At 34.8% G+C, this 15,140-nt stretch overlaps 1 protein-coding gene across 1 annotated transcript; it reads left to right on the forward strand.

Moving 5' to 3' along the window:
* Positions 1 to 498: 498 nt before the first annotated feature.
* Positions 499 to 14,782, forward strand: LOC100446724 (cytochrome P450 1A1-like). The gene is given in 8 exon segments (XM_009244521.4): positions 499 to 897; positions 899 to 1,262; positions 1,265 to 1,320; positions 3,205 to 3,328; positions 7,849 to 7,938; positions 8,019 to 8,139; positions 11,098 to 11,184; positions 13,816 to 14,782. Coding segments are annotated over 8 exon segments (1,611 nt in total). The 3' UTR covers positions 14,186 to 14,782.
* Positions 14,783 to 15,140: the final 358 nt, after the last annotated feature.

Genomic DNA, 15,140 nt, shown 5'->3' on the forward strand with positions numbered 1-15,140 from the left:
CTGTGAATTTTTGTTTTGTATTCTTAGTGCTTGATATTAGGGAGTGTGGTAAACATTTACTGAAAGAATGCGACTAAATCTGTGAGGTAGGATAGTTAGAGGAGAAAACTGGGATTCACTGAGTTTAAGTGGAGGCACTGAGGTCCCGCGAATGAGTGTAAAGTCAGCTGCTGGAGCCTCAATCCTTTTCCAAGTCACCAGATTGCTTTCTCCATTGACTTTCGTCTTCTTCTGTCTATGGTCAGTGACTCAACTTGCAGGATTTTGGTCTGGTGATTAGAACTGTGAAAAGAATCAAAGTAGGATAAAGTTGCCACTCATTTTGCAAGAATTTGATTTTGCTCTTTCAGTGCATCAGGTAAGAAGGGCTTGCAACTAATCTCAAAGCGTCTGTACTTTCCTCCTAAATGTTTAAAGGGAGAGAGGCTACTTAGTATATGTCTAAAACTACAAAAATAAGATAGACATTTTTCTGTTTTAGGTGTTATATTCCCGAATATGATTCTCGACCTGGCAGTCACTGCTGGAGAGGTGACCACTTCTCTCATCATTTTGGTGATGGTTTTTGTTTTTGTAAGAGCTCTCAGGAGCAAGGGCAGAAAGCAGGTGTCTCCTCCTGGCCCTTGGTCCTTCCCCATCGTAGGGAATCTTCTCCAGCTTGGAGATCATCCTTACCTTACGTTAATGGAGATGAGGAAGAAATGTGGAGATGTCTTTCTCCTCAAACTTGGCATGGAACCTGTCTTGGTGGTAAATGGAATGGAAATGGTGAAACAAGTACTACATAAGGATGGGGAGCATTTTCCACGCAGACCTAACATGCACACATTTCCTTTCCTGGCAGAAGGAAAGAGTCTTTCGTTTTCAGTGAATTATGAAGAGAGTTGGAAACTTCATAAAAAAAAATGCCTCTAAAGCCTTACGAACTTTTTCTAATGCAGAAGCAAAATCCTCCACTTGCTCTTGCTTACTTGAGGAGCATGTCACTGAAGAAGTTTCTGAACTGGTGACAGTCTTTGTAGAGTTGACTTCCAAGAATGGCAGCTTTGACCCCAGAAATGCGATCACCTGTGCGGTGGCCAATGTTGTCTGTGCCCTTTGCTTTGGCAAGAGATATGACCACAGTGATGAGGAATTTCTTAGGATAGTTAAAACAAATGACGACTTACTCAAGGTCTCCAGTGCAGCTAACCCTGCCGATTTCATACCATGTCTCCGCTACCTTCCACTGCAGATTATAAATGCTCCTCGGGAGTTTTACCAGGCCTGAATGGGTTTATTGCACGACACATACAAGATCATCTTGCTACATATGATAAGGTAAGGATTTAATCTTATACTGAGACAAGGGTTTTGGTGAGAAACAAAAGATAATGGTGAAATGCTTTGAATATCATTGGTTCTTTTCACTACAGTTTTGCCACAATGACCTGTACCCAAGCTATTAGTAAATTTGAGGTCCAGACAGTGAGATTACATGACAGCATTACTCAGTTCTCATATAAAACCCTACAAAAGTTCTGAATTCTTTAATCCTTAAAAAATTTCCCCAGAAAAATAAATTTTCTCAGTGTGTGGATGGGGCATATACTTGTATTATGAAAGTAAATATAATTGTTATTTAATCTAAATCTGTTTCTAACTTTTTTTCATGAAGGCTTATACTTTTAAAATCCAACTATGGTTGTCTGGTGTATTTCTAACTTACTGCTTCTAAAGGTTGTTTAATATTGTACGACTTGGCCCCCGTGCCCCATACATTTCACCCATCTCATATGGGTACCCTGATTGTTTGCAACTTCTGGCTTGCACAGAAAGTGCAGATATTGAATATTGTGATAAAGCTAAGTAATTGCCTGATAAATGATGAAGAATAAGTGAGTTCCTTGAAGAAACAGAGCAATAATTTCATCTCTCCCATTTCATATCTAGCACCATGATCTCAGACTTACAGGTATCACAAATATTAGCATATTTTTATCAGTATTTTTGAATAATTATAAAGGATATTCTATAGGAAGCTTTCAAATTACCTTCATTTTCTTCTTGAGTTTCTTTGTTGTACAGACGTGAATTTTAAGATGAAAACACATGTATTAAGTTTCTGCAGGTGGCAGAGTGGACCTTTCTTGTGAGGCTATTAAATTATTTGGGGCCCACTTTGATGGTCAGAAGAAGAATAAATTTCTGTCTTGAAATACGTATGTACTAGGAAGAGTCCTAGTTCACAAGGGCAATTTGCTGAGATGAAGTCATCAAGAAAAATATAAAACATCAAGAGGTGGGATCATTAAGCAAATGAAGAGGTGTAAGTAGTTAAGTTCCTTCCAATGAAAAAGAAGAGGCATAAGACAATCTGTTTCAAGGTACCAGATGGGAATTCTAGATCAGGTATAGTAAGTGTCAGCATTTGTAAGGTGTATAAACTTTTATTCCCGTTCTCTCAAATACCCCAGCCGTCTCTCTTTCTCCATGGTGCCTGAAGTGAACATAAAATCCTTCCAATAGATTTAAAAACCTTTTACTGGCAAGGTATGGTGTCTCACACCTGTAATCCCAGCACTTTGGGAGGCCAAGGTGGGCAGATCACTTCAGTCCCTGAGTTTGAAACCAGCCTGGCCAACATGGTGAAACCCTGTCTCTACTGAAAATACAAAAGTTAGCCAGGTGTAGTTGTGCGTGCCTATAATCCTAGCTACTCGGGAGGCTGAAGCAGGAGGATCACTTGAACCCAGGAAGCGGAGGTTGCAGTGATTGGAGATCATGCCACTGCACTCCAGCCTGAGCAACAGAATGAGACTGTGTCTCGAAAATAAAAATAAAAATAAAATAAATAAATAAATAAATAAATAAACTTTTTAAACATTGCCAAGCAATTTCTCTGTAATAAGTTATAGAGAATGCTGATATATTCAAGTTGTGCTTATAGATATAGGAACTCTTTCTTATTAATTGAAAGAAGTTCTGAGGAGAAAATTGAGTTTGGTAACTTGGTTTTCTATTCCACACTATCAAGATTAAGCATTACAAATTTTAAGCAAAAATGGTTGCAAGTTTTAAGATGATCTATTTACATTCCTTATATTCCAAGACTCGATGGGTTCCCTTCAAGTTATATGGTGATATGGCTCTTCCTGCATGAGATTTAAATTGATATACAACATAGACACGGATGAAAAGTCATGCTAAGATTTGTCTCCTCAGGATCATATCCGAGACATTACTGATGCTGTGATTAATGTTTGCCACAACAAATATGCTGCTACCAAAACAGACACCTTGAATGACAGTGAAATCATAAGCACCGTGAGCGACCTCTTTGGAGCTGGTATGTGAGAGAATTTAGCAACATGTAAGACCAATAAAAATTGGTTGCAATTTGTTGTTATCCATCGTTCACAGTTTAGAGGACTTTGCTCTTCCTATATCTGCCATTTTATCTAGTTGATCTCACATCATATAAATTTGTTATCTATCTTCTTACGTCATTCAGAAAACTTCATTTTGATCTCAGGAGTAGAGACTTGAGTTAATAATAGCCCGCAGTTAATGGTGCCTTCACATTATTGTCCATGAAATAACTGTCCTTGTTTGTTACTTTCACTTCCAGTCCCTTTACCCAATCCATTGACATTTATTCTGAAACTATTTAAAGTGTTATTGTTTTTGTTTTATGTATTCTTACAAAATAGACTTTTTGTATTATCATGTACTTTATGTAAATATAATTGTTATTTACATCTAAATCTGTTTCTAACTTTTTCCATGAATCTCTGTACTCTTACAATCCAACCATGATTGTCAGGTGTATTTCCAATTGGCTGCTTCTAAAGTTCATGTAATATTAGATGTCTGGCACCCCCCCTATTTTACCCATCTCATGTGGATACTCGAATTGTTTGCACCTCCTGGCTTGCACAGAAAATGCAGATATTGAATGTTGTGCTAAAGCTGAGATGACCACTCTTGCACATGAATTTTGCCTCCTTTTGAAATACAACCTTATGCTAAGAAGCAGAATTTCTGGGTCAACTAATGAAAGAATTATTGAGTTTTGATGCACATTGCTAAATTCATTTTCACAAAGACTGTGCCAATTCGTACTGCTACCATATTACTCTCATTCTTAAATTTTATAGTTTTCTTTAAAAGTCATTTTTTATCTATCACATTTATTAGAGTTCCTCTAAGATACTAGACTGCAGGAAGCCAATTCTCAGTATAAGAAAATATAAAATATCATAAGCATTTTAGCAGTTTCATTTTATGTGGAATACTCCTCAAATGTATTTACTTTTCTTCTTTATACTATATTTATTGGTAATTGAGTTCATTTGTTTCTAGGATCTATGCATTTGTGATCATGAATTCTCTCTGCAAACACAGGCATTTGTTTTGATTTGTATTATTTTTCCTCATGCAAATGCATGAGCCCCCACATATGTGTGTGTGTATATTTATTATTTTAATCATGACTTCAATTTGATGGATTATATCATCTGATTATTTATCATAAAAATGTGACCAGGCTATACTTTGTATTTTCTTCTGACAACTTAAATAATGCTATGCACAAATATGAGTATTTGTCAGAACATTTTTAAATGTCTGAACATTAGTGAGTACTAAAGATTGGGTGTATGTGGGTGTGATAAATACATCAAGTGAGTTTTATTTTTTATTTATTTTTAAATTGGCACATAAAATTGTATGTATTTATAATATGCAACATGATGTTTTAAAATATGTATACATTGTGAAATGGCTAAATCTAGTTAATTAAAATATGCATTACCTCACATAGTCATCATTTTTGTGGTGAGAAAACTTAAAATCCACTCTCAGCATTTTTTAAGAACACAATATATAATCATTAACTATAATCATCAGACTGCAATATATCTCTTGAACTTAATCCTCCTGTTTTACTATAATTTATTTTGATCTTGATTCAATGAGATAATATCTGAATATATTTCAGAAATATGCAATACTTCCAAGATTATCAAGTAATTAGCAAATATAAAATTATGGCAGATGACAAAAATGACTAAGATGGAGAATAAAACCATCTGTCATGTACAACACAGTTAAAAAATGGTTTTGGGTAAAATGTGTACAAAACAGTATTCAGTATAATGGATTACTATATAAAACACTTATTTGCTAAATAAACATATCTGATAGAGTTTATATTTTAATGTAAATAGAGGAAAAATGAAAATTAATAAAGCCATAAACTTCTACATGTACCTGCTACCTCACTAGTGAGATGTAATAAAATATTTTATTAGAATAAATCAGTGAGCTATAAACCATATATTTTAGTAGATAAAATTTGCAAGCACTCTGTTCCATCAGATCTACTATATTATTAAGATTTATATTTCCATATTTAACTTTTAAAATTGATTGTAGAAATAATTTAGTTTCTTCTTTGGGTATAGTGAAGTTTTCCCAAAATCATTGATTTTACCCTCAATGTTTCAATAATCTACCAAGATAGATAACTGCTGGTTGCTTAAGCCTTGATATAAAAAGCAAAATTTATGATAATCAAAATATAGATCCTGATATTCATACAGATAGTTATAGATCTTGGATATAAGGTCCATGGCTCTAGCGTGAGTGAAAGCAGTGTTTTGCATGCACTATTCATGGCATGTTCTTTATTCCAGAGAATAAAGTTCCTTGTGCTAGAGAATAGAGTTGATATATTCCACACAGAAGTCCATATTTTCACACTACACTGTGCTCTGCTATAGACGTCATGGTCAGTAACTTTATTTGAACAGCTTACCTTTACAATAACTTATTGCATTATGAAGTCATATTAGAAATTTTCTGAGTTAAGAACTGAAGAAGCCACTGGCTCACTATGAGAGATTGCCATGTTCAACAGATGTGAAAACAGGCTTACGAAGTGAAGTTTGGAAAGGAGCTAACTCTGTTCTGCAGCTATATCTGGGTATATTTATTGTGCATATTGTGATGCAAGTTATTTAGAAAACAACTACCTTTGTCTCTTGTGTGACCCATGTAAAATATTTTACCATTTCTACGATGCAAGTTTCTCATTTTTAATGTGAGGATAATTGTGGCCCCCATCTCAGATGACAATGTATTTAAGTGGTCAATGTTTGGTAAACATATTCATCATTACCCATGTTGTCATCATCATCAGGAAAATCTAGAAATTAAATATATTGATTTAAAAACTCATTTTTTGCTACTGGTTTTATAAGATTTGAGTAGGAAACACAAATAACATTACTTTTGGCATTAGGTCATCATAGAGGTGAATTTACAATTAAAACAGTCTAGAAGAGCTTTTTAATGTGGCATTTCTGAGTTTTAGGTTTTCAAGAATTGATTGAGTACATTCTTTGATGTAGTAATCATAAAATAGCCCTTGATAAAAGATGAAGTTTGGCATACAGAGTTCTTTGCTTTTATTTTCAGTAATGAAACCATTTAGCTGATGTATGGATAATCTCAAAAATAAAGATACTCTGTTTAAAGAGTGAAATCGAAACTATAAAATATACATTAAAACTTATTCAAATAAATTGAATCTGGTCAACCCTTCCTTATGTGCTCATATAATGTTCAAATTTAAGTATTGGCTCTGCCTTTTATGAGTTCATTCACCTTGAGCAAAACCCATAATGTCTTTGAGGTTCAGTAAAATTAACATAATTTGTTATACATTTCCTATCTATATTATGATTTATAAAATATATATTATATGTATGTCAATGTATCATATGTATGTTATATATTGTGTGTATATATATACACACACACACACACACACATACACAGAGAGAGAGAGAGAGAGCACACTCCTGGAACAGAGTAACTACTCAATAACTTCTTATTTTTATTACAAATAATAGCCATTATTATTATCTACATCAATGGTGTTTATTATGTAATATAATGCTTCCTATGTTTTCACTAGTCTTATAAATAGTACCTATATATTTTTAAAATTTTATTTTATTTTTAATTATGTTTACAAATATACAACATTTTAAAGTGATATAGTTCAGTACTATTGAGTATATTCACATGGTTGTGCAACAGATCTCTAGAACTTCTTCACCTTGCAAAACTGAAATCCTGTGCCCATTAAACACTAATTTCCCCTATCCTTCCTTGCCCTTGGCAATTTCCTTTGTGCTTTGTTTCTATGATTTTGACTACTTTGGAAACCTCTTATGAGTGAAGTCATATAGTATTTGTTCTTTTGTGATTACTTTATTTCACTGAGCCTAATGTCCTCAAGGTTTATTCATGTGGTGGCATGTGACAGAATCTACTTTCTTAAGACTACATAATATTCCACTGTATGTACACATCACAGTTTCTTTATCTATTCATCCATCAATGGACATTTGGGTTGTCTCTACCTCTTAGCTATTGTGTATAATGCTGCAATGACCATGAATGTGCAAATGTATCTTAAAGATCTTGCTTTAAATTTTTTTGGATATATAACACAGAAGTAGGATTGCTAGATAATATATAAATACTATTTTTAATCTTTTAGGAACTTCTGTACTATTTTCTATAGTAGCTACACCATTTTGCACAATCCTAATTGGTGAGAAGTTACCACTATAGTTTGAAAATGACCTTAATAATAATTTTATTATAATTCTGTTATTTTTTGGCTAGATTTCCTTCTGCTAATTCTTATTCTTAATCTAACTTCTAAATTCTTGATCTAATTTCTTGAGATCTCTTTCTGCTAATTCTTAGCAGTCAAATAGGAAATAAAATGAGCAAACTGATTTAACTATGCTTTTTTTCATGACACTCGGTCTCTTGGTTCTTTTTTAGGGTTTGAAACAGTATCAACATGTCTATATTGGAGCTTTCTTTATTTGATACACTATCCAGAAATTCAAGCCAAAATTCAAGAAGAAATTGGTAATATGCTTTCAGATGAAAAATATAATTCTTACAATTATCGTTTTTCTTATTAATTCAAAAAATAACTTTCTTTAAAGATGGAAACATTGGGCTGAGACCACCCAGATTTGAAGACAGGAAAATTTTACCATACACAGAAGCTTTCATAAGTGAAGTATTCAGACATGCCTCTTTTCTTCCATTGACTATTCCACATTGGTAAGCATGTAATTCTCCTTTAAAACAGCCGCTAGTGGTGGGGTGGAGGCATTGAAGAATCTTAGACGTTGGAATACTTTAAGTTCTTTAAAATGTACATTGTATTATGGTTTTAATATTACTTTAAATCTTATTTTATTTTTAAACACTGTAATAAAATTTTTGTGTTCAGCAAAAGCACATTTTGTGAACATTTTTCATTACTAAACTATGCTGGCATTAACTTTTATTTTATGTGTACTAATCACAGGGTCAGAAAGTTATGGAATGTCCAAACAACAGATAATCCAACCATAATATATATTTGGCTATGAAAAGTCATGCAAACTTGCTTAATTTCAGCTAAGGAGCTGACTTAGCTTCCTTCTTATATGGATTTGTTTTTAGTAGCCTAGAGTTTTGCTAAACAGTAAACTAAGGAAGCTAATGTTGTCACAATGAGATTAAATAGAGTATTCATTTGCAGATACTTTGAACTTTACTGAATCTTACTCCAGAATCTCTAGCACGCAAATGCATGCCAGCATAGATTAGGTAGATAGCTTCATTAAATGCATCTGTGGGGAACCAAAGTTCTAGTAGTTTGTTCTGTTTTTATTCCACACAAAAATTATTAAAAAAAAAAAAAAAAAACACCTGGAACTCTCAGTGTTCGTTCTTCCCTCTCCCTATAAATAGTGAAGGAGTGGGAATATCTCTCTTCCCAGAAAACTGATGTAATCATTTAGTAATTGGTGTGACAGCATGCAGTGTCCTTAGCTAAGTGTCCCAAAGGGCAAGACCGCCAGCTGAGCAGAGTCAAGGCCAGACAGCAAGTGACATAGTTCCCTGTATTTTGCCCCTTGTTTGTTCTCTTTATTCACACACAGTGGCTATTTTTTTCACAGTGATCCATTTTTTTTCTAGCTGCTATGTTAGATCCTCTCTCAGTTAAAGCAAATTTCATTTTAACATGAGTTTAAAAAAATTAAAAAGTTCTACCTATTTAAAAGCAACTCTTCTGTTCCAATAACTTTTAAAGGTGACTTTAGGTGCTTCATAAGAGTATTATCTACACTTCTGCTAAGTACCCAGGAACAGAGAGGCTCTGCCAAGTTTATAGGCATCATTTGGAACGAAAGTGATCATCTAATTAGGGCCCTGTAAACTCATCTGAGGGTCTAAGTGATAGGGAGAAATATGTATTAGGACATAGATATTCATTGTATTATTAAAAGTAAGGAAATACATTGAAATGGAAAATTAAAAGAACTACTACATTGGTTAATGAAAGCAGCATGATATGAACCAGGAATTTTGTGCACACAAAAGAGCTATCTTACTTATATTGTTTAGGACTGATTTATTCTATTACACTTGGAAGTTTATTGTTTTTCATTTAAAATGAAAATACATCAAAACACACAAAATATGATAAAATAAATTTAAACAAACTAAATGAAATAAACTTAAGTAAAAGCAGCAAAAGTTTGCTATTACATATAACATATATACACACATACAAAAACACACAGGAAAGACCAAACCATATCCTAATAAATATTTATTGCATATGCGTTCCTTAAAAGTTGTGTGGAAAGCCACATATACACGTGAAATTTAAGGAACATAAAGGGAGAGAGAGAAACTTTACAATTCACTCATATTTTAATACCAGTAAAATAAAATTTTACATACCAGGTTTCTGTAAAATAGAAGCATATAACTTCTATGAGTAGAATCTGAGCAGCTGAATCCACAGAGGGAGTGTGGACAGGGATGTGTTGAGAAAGGCAAGTGGCTATGCATGAGAAAAGGTAACCTTCCAAAAAGCGAGTCTATTGCTTGTTTGGTTTCCCCCTTGTTGGGTTTTGAGAAACTCAATAAATAACATTCATATTATTTGCCAAAGCTCAGTACCAGCCACAAAATAGACACAGGTAAAATAGAAATTATATTATTAGCTTTTTAAATAATCAGAGCTAGTTTTCACAATGTGGCTTAGAGCTAGATCAAGTATACCTCGAAATTGACATACTTCTCTACTCAGTCTCCAGCTAGGTTGAACACTTTCAGGTCTCCTGTGGAAGGACAAAATCTGACCCTCTAAGCTCAGCCTATTTCTGATTGTAGATGAGATGTACCCTCATTACAAATTGGCTAATCTGAAGAGAGAACCCAGAAGAAGTGAGACAATGCCTTCTCTCAAACTAATCAAATTGAAATGTTTCTGCTTCTCTTGGGGAAGTGAGTGTGAGAGTAGGTTAGCAAGGTAGGGAGTGCCACAGGGAAACATAAAATGATTGAATCCAATCCATGAATAATTATAGAGGTATAAAGGGGAAAGGCAAACAGGTTTCAGGAAGGAGTTTGAGTATCAGACTAGAAAAATAGAATATTTGCTTTAGAGGCAACTTAGAGACCATCCAACACAACCAACACCTTCGTTTCATAGCTAGGAAGTGGAGTCGCAGAATAGATAATTTGCCCAATATCCCACTGAGGGCAGCATCCAAAGTTCAGATTTCCTTGCTCCAATTCCATTGTTCCTTCTACCCAGTACTAAAAGGTGTGACATTTTGTCTTTCTAATTTATTAATAATAGACACAAACACATTGAGCACACAGAAGTACTTAATAATTTTCTTAATCATTTCCTGATGTAATATGATCTGCCTGCTTATGGTCAACTCTGTCATAGAAATATTGAGATAATTTTCTATGGAAATTTTTAGCTCACAGAAGTGCTTTGAATATATTAAGTGTACAATGTGCTTAATATATGCAAGAAAAATAAATTATTAATTTGACAAGAAGTGGAAATTGTTTTAATTAATGAAAGAATGAAGATGTATGAAGATATATTATTATAGTAAAACAAGACATAAATAAAAACAGTCTGTGAGTTGCAGGTGGCAGTTTAGAGATGGGAATTTTAATTGACAGGACGTGCTGTAATGATGTTTTTTGCTTTCTTAGTACTACAGCAGACACCACTCTGAATGGCTATTTCATTCCCAGGAAAACTTGCACCTTTATCAACATGTATCAAGTAAATCATGATGAGTAAGTCCAAAATTAATCTTTGGATAAATTTGCTTGCCTGCTTGGTTGTTTACTGTTTATTAATCTGGAAAAGATTTACAGTCTTCTTAGCCAACCTTCACTCCTGTTTCTCTTGAAAGATATTGGAAAGAAGTTCAGTTTCTCTCCTCATCTATAATGCAAATGGTGATATATTGATACAAATTGAGGAAAAATATAGGGCAAATCCAATTTCAAAAGTGAGCTCATTGGGAGAGATTTGGGCCGAGGACTTCATGGGCTCACCCTTTGCATGGTCATGGCTAGTACATTGAAACGGAGTCTGAAATCCCCCACTGGAATGTAAGCCACCAAGCAGGGATTTTTTTTTCTTTTTTTGTTTGTTTACTTGTTCCTCTACCCCAGCACTTGGATCACTGTCTCACACATAGTTGGCACACAATAAATATTTGTTGAATAAAATAAAGTTAGAAGTTCACCCACATCAGCTATGAAAGAAAGGGCTGAGGTGAGAGTACCTAATGCAGTGAAAGTGAGGATAATGACAGTGGTGGTGGTGAGAATGATGATTACAGCTAATATTTATAGACTCCTATTGTGGGCAAGGCACAAAATCTTGCAGTATCTTTCCTGAGCCTCAATAGTAACACGATTGGTGCTATCATGATCCCCATTTTACAGACAAAGAAACCTTCAGCCAGGTTAAACACATTGCCTAAAGTTGCATGTTCAGAAGGTGGCAGAGGTAGGACTCAAATCCAAATGTGTAAATTTTATGTAATGGAAACCAAGTGCTTCCTGTAGTGGTCAGGGCTTGATGTCTCCAGTAACTGGCAGAGACTGCATTCTTATGCACCCAGCAGACAGTAAATATGTTATACAGTCTTTTCTCTTCACCCAAGATCTCATCTGACTGATGTTTCAGGCTGCAAGCTGTAAGAGAGGGAAGTGATTATCCTGTGTGCCTAATGGCAGCTTCACAATCTCCGTAAACAGAAAGATGGTAGAAGACTATGCATATGCTGTCCCACTGCAACACTTACTGTCACAGAGATTGGCACTTCCATTCTCCACACCTAGGCATTTTGAAACCACTAGAAGAAGAAATACAGCAAGTGTATATTTAATAACATTTATTCTTACTTAGTATAATCCTAAGTATTCTATTAATAATAACCTAAGAACTGGTGATTATAATGAACATTGAGTAATGTGCAAAGAAACTGAGTTAACATGGGTGCTCCTAAAGAAATACCGTTTGTATGGAGACACTTGTTTAAGCTGAATGAGTATGTAATTTAAGACTTGATATTATGGGAAAATTCTTCATGTTTAATTAATCTAAAGCATAGATCACAAACTCAAGCACCTACTGAGCAATGAAAAATACCAAAAATAAGTGAACTGCACTTGGTGAAGCACTGTGAGGAGGGGAGGTCATCTGCCGCACCTAACTCAGCTCAGTAAACTGTTGGCAAGCAGGACAATGTCCCAATGTTGTCAGCTTTTACAGTTATATAAGAGAACCTGGAAATGCATATTTTCATGTGAAATCTGATTTTTAAATGTTAGCAATAGTGAATTATTTTTAAAAGATTATGAGAGCAAACCAAAATGTATTGGAGGACTGTGTACAGAACTAATCCTCTAGGTCTGTGGTCTCTGGTACAGACAGAAACCAGTTTCTCCTTCTAGAGAGATGATGACATCTACACACAAACAGGGCCAGTTCTATGTGAAGCCAGGTGGGTCCCTGATATATGGTTAGGACCTACAGAAAACATGCTAGCACTGGTTGTCATAAACAAGCCAAATATGGTGCCTGTAACAAAAGATAGAGACAGAAGAAAGAATCAGTACACAGTGATTTGAGAACTGTGGGCAATCCCTCAATTAGAGCTGCTTTCTGGAGACCCAGATCCTCTCTGTATTGTTGTACAAAGGCCATTTCCTAAAGATGTTTTTTACCAGAGTGAGAGATGTGGCCCAGTCTCATCATTCTTATTCATTCTGCTTAAAGCAAAAGATATTGAATATTTATTACTTTTTATTTATGTCACCATTTTGGAATATTCTTATGACAATTTTATGGAATTCTTCATGTAAAATAATTAAATTCATGGCTAACCCATACCTTGAAGTTAGCTTGCAGGAGAGCCGAGCTAGAAGTGGCTCCTGTATAGGGTTGGCCATGAAGCCAAAACCGTCTCAACTCCAAGCAGAACTTCGCACCTCAGGTAGTTCATATGCTTAGATTCTCAGACTGAGTGGAGGGTTTCTTATTTAATTCAGAAAAATTGATGAAATAGATTTTCAAGTATTTTATTCACTAATGAATTGGTAGTCATTTCAGTGAAAATTAAGTGTAATTGTACTAAATCTTTATCATAACTAGATTTGTCAAATATTAAAGGAAAAAGTGACATATATTCATAATTATATATAATCATACATCTCCATAAGTACTTATACATGTATGTGTATATATACTTCATTTATGTATACCTCCTTTCTCTATATGTAATTTCTAAGGAATATTCTAAACTTAAAGTAGTACATGAAAAACAAAATTATTGTGGAAAATTTGCCAACAATAGCAAAAATGAGAAAATAATTTCTTTTTAAAGTATTGTTTTTGTCTATTTTATGCAGAACTATTTGGGATAATCCTAGCTTATTTAGACCTGACAGATTTCTAAACGAAAACAGAGAACTGAATAAAAGTCTGGTCGAGAAAGTTTTGATATTTGGAATGGGTATCCGGAAGTGTCTGGGAGAAGATGTTGCACGCAATGAGATATTCATTTTCATCACTACTGTTCTGCAGCAGCTCAAGCTGAAAAAATGCCCCAGAGCCAAGCTAGACCTGACTCCTACATACGGATTAGTCATGAGGCCGAAACCATACCACCTCCAAGCAGAACTGCACCCCTCAGGTAGTTCATCTGCTTAGATTCTCAGACTGAGTGGAGGGTTTCTTACTCAATTCAGAAAAATAGATGATTTGAGTTTATTTAACTAGCAATGTGTAGTTTATTCCCCTGAGCTATGCTATGAATTCAACTCTGTGACATGTTTTATCAAGTATGTGGTATAGCTTTAGTTCCAATATGAGACTTACTGTCGTGTGAGGATATTTTAAGATAACAATAAAGTGTGATGTAAATCAGGGGGTTTAAATCCAGATCTCACACAGTGGTGTCCCGGGTGTCATGTGGGTATGAGTGGAAGGGCAAAGTGAGTGGCAGATTGACCAGGCAGGCAAGGGGACTCTGTCTACTTTCCCTTCATGCTAGCTTCAAATAAACAGGCATACTCATCTTTGCTTTAAATATGGGGTTCAGAATAAGAACAAGGTTCTGATCTTAAATATTTTCAGTGATCTAGGGCATAGGTGCTCAGGAGGTCCAGAGAAGGGAGCTAGAGTAGCCTAGCAGAGAGCATTGCATGGTCACAGTAGATGAGCTGGGCTAGAGTTAGAGAAGTAGAGAAAAGGAGACGACAGGGATTGCCTCAAGCCCATTTTTGTATCAGATTATGTATTTTTGTGTGTTAAATTTTTAATTGTAAGGCGAATTGGTGTTTTCACAATGTTACCAACTTCTTTTGGTACATACTATATATATATATAATTAATAGCTTACCAGGACTGCTATAATAACAGAATACCAGAGGCTAGGTAGCATAAACAACAGAAATTTACTTTCTCACAGTTCTCGAGGCAGAAAGTGCAAGATCAAGGTGCCAGCTGACTTGGTTTCTCCTGAGGCCTCCCTCCTTGGCTTGCAGATGGCTGCGTTCTCACTGTGTCCTCACAGGGCCTTTTCTCTGTGTGCACACGTCCCTGGGGTCTCTCCCTCTTTTTATAAGAACAATAGTCATAATGTATTAAGGCCCCACCCTAAGAGTCTCATTTTAACTTCATTATTCCTTTTCAAAATTATTTTTATTTTTATTTATTTATTTTTTTTGAGAGG

This window comes from Pongo abelii, chromosome 13, assembly GCF_028885655.2.
Source record: "Pongo abelii isolate AG06213 chromosome 13, NHGRI_mPonAbe1-v2.0_pri, whole genome shotgun sequence".
In the NCBI taxonomy this organism is placed as follows: Eukaryota; Metazoa; Chordata; class Mammalia; order Primates; family Hominidae; genus Pongo; species Pongo abelii.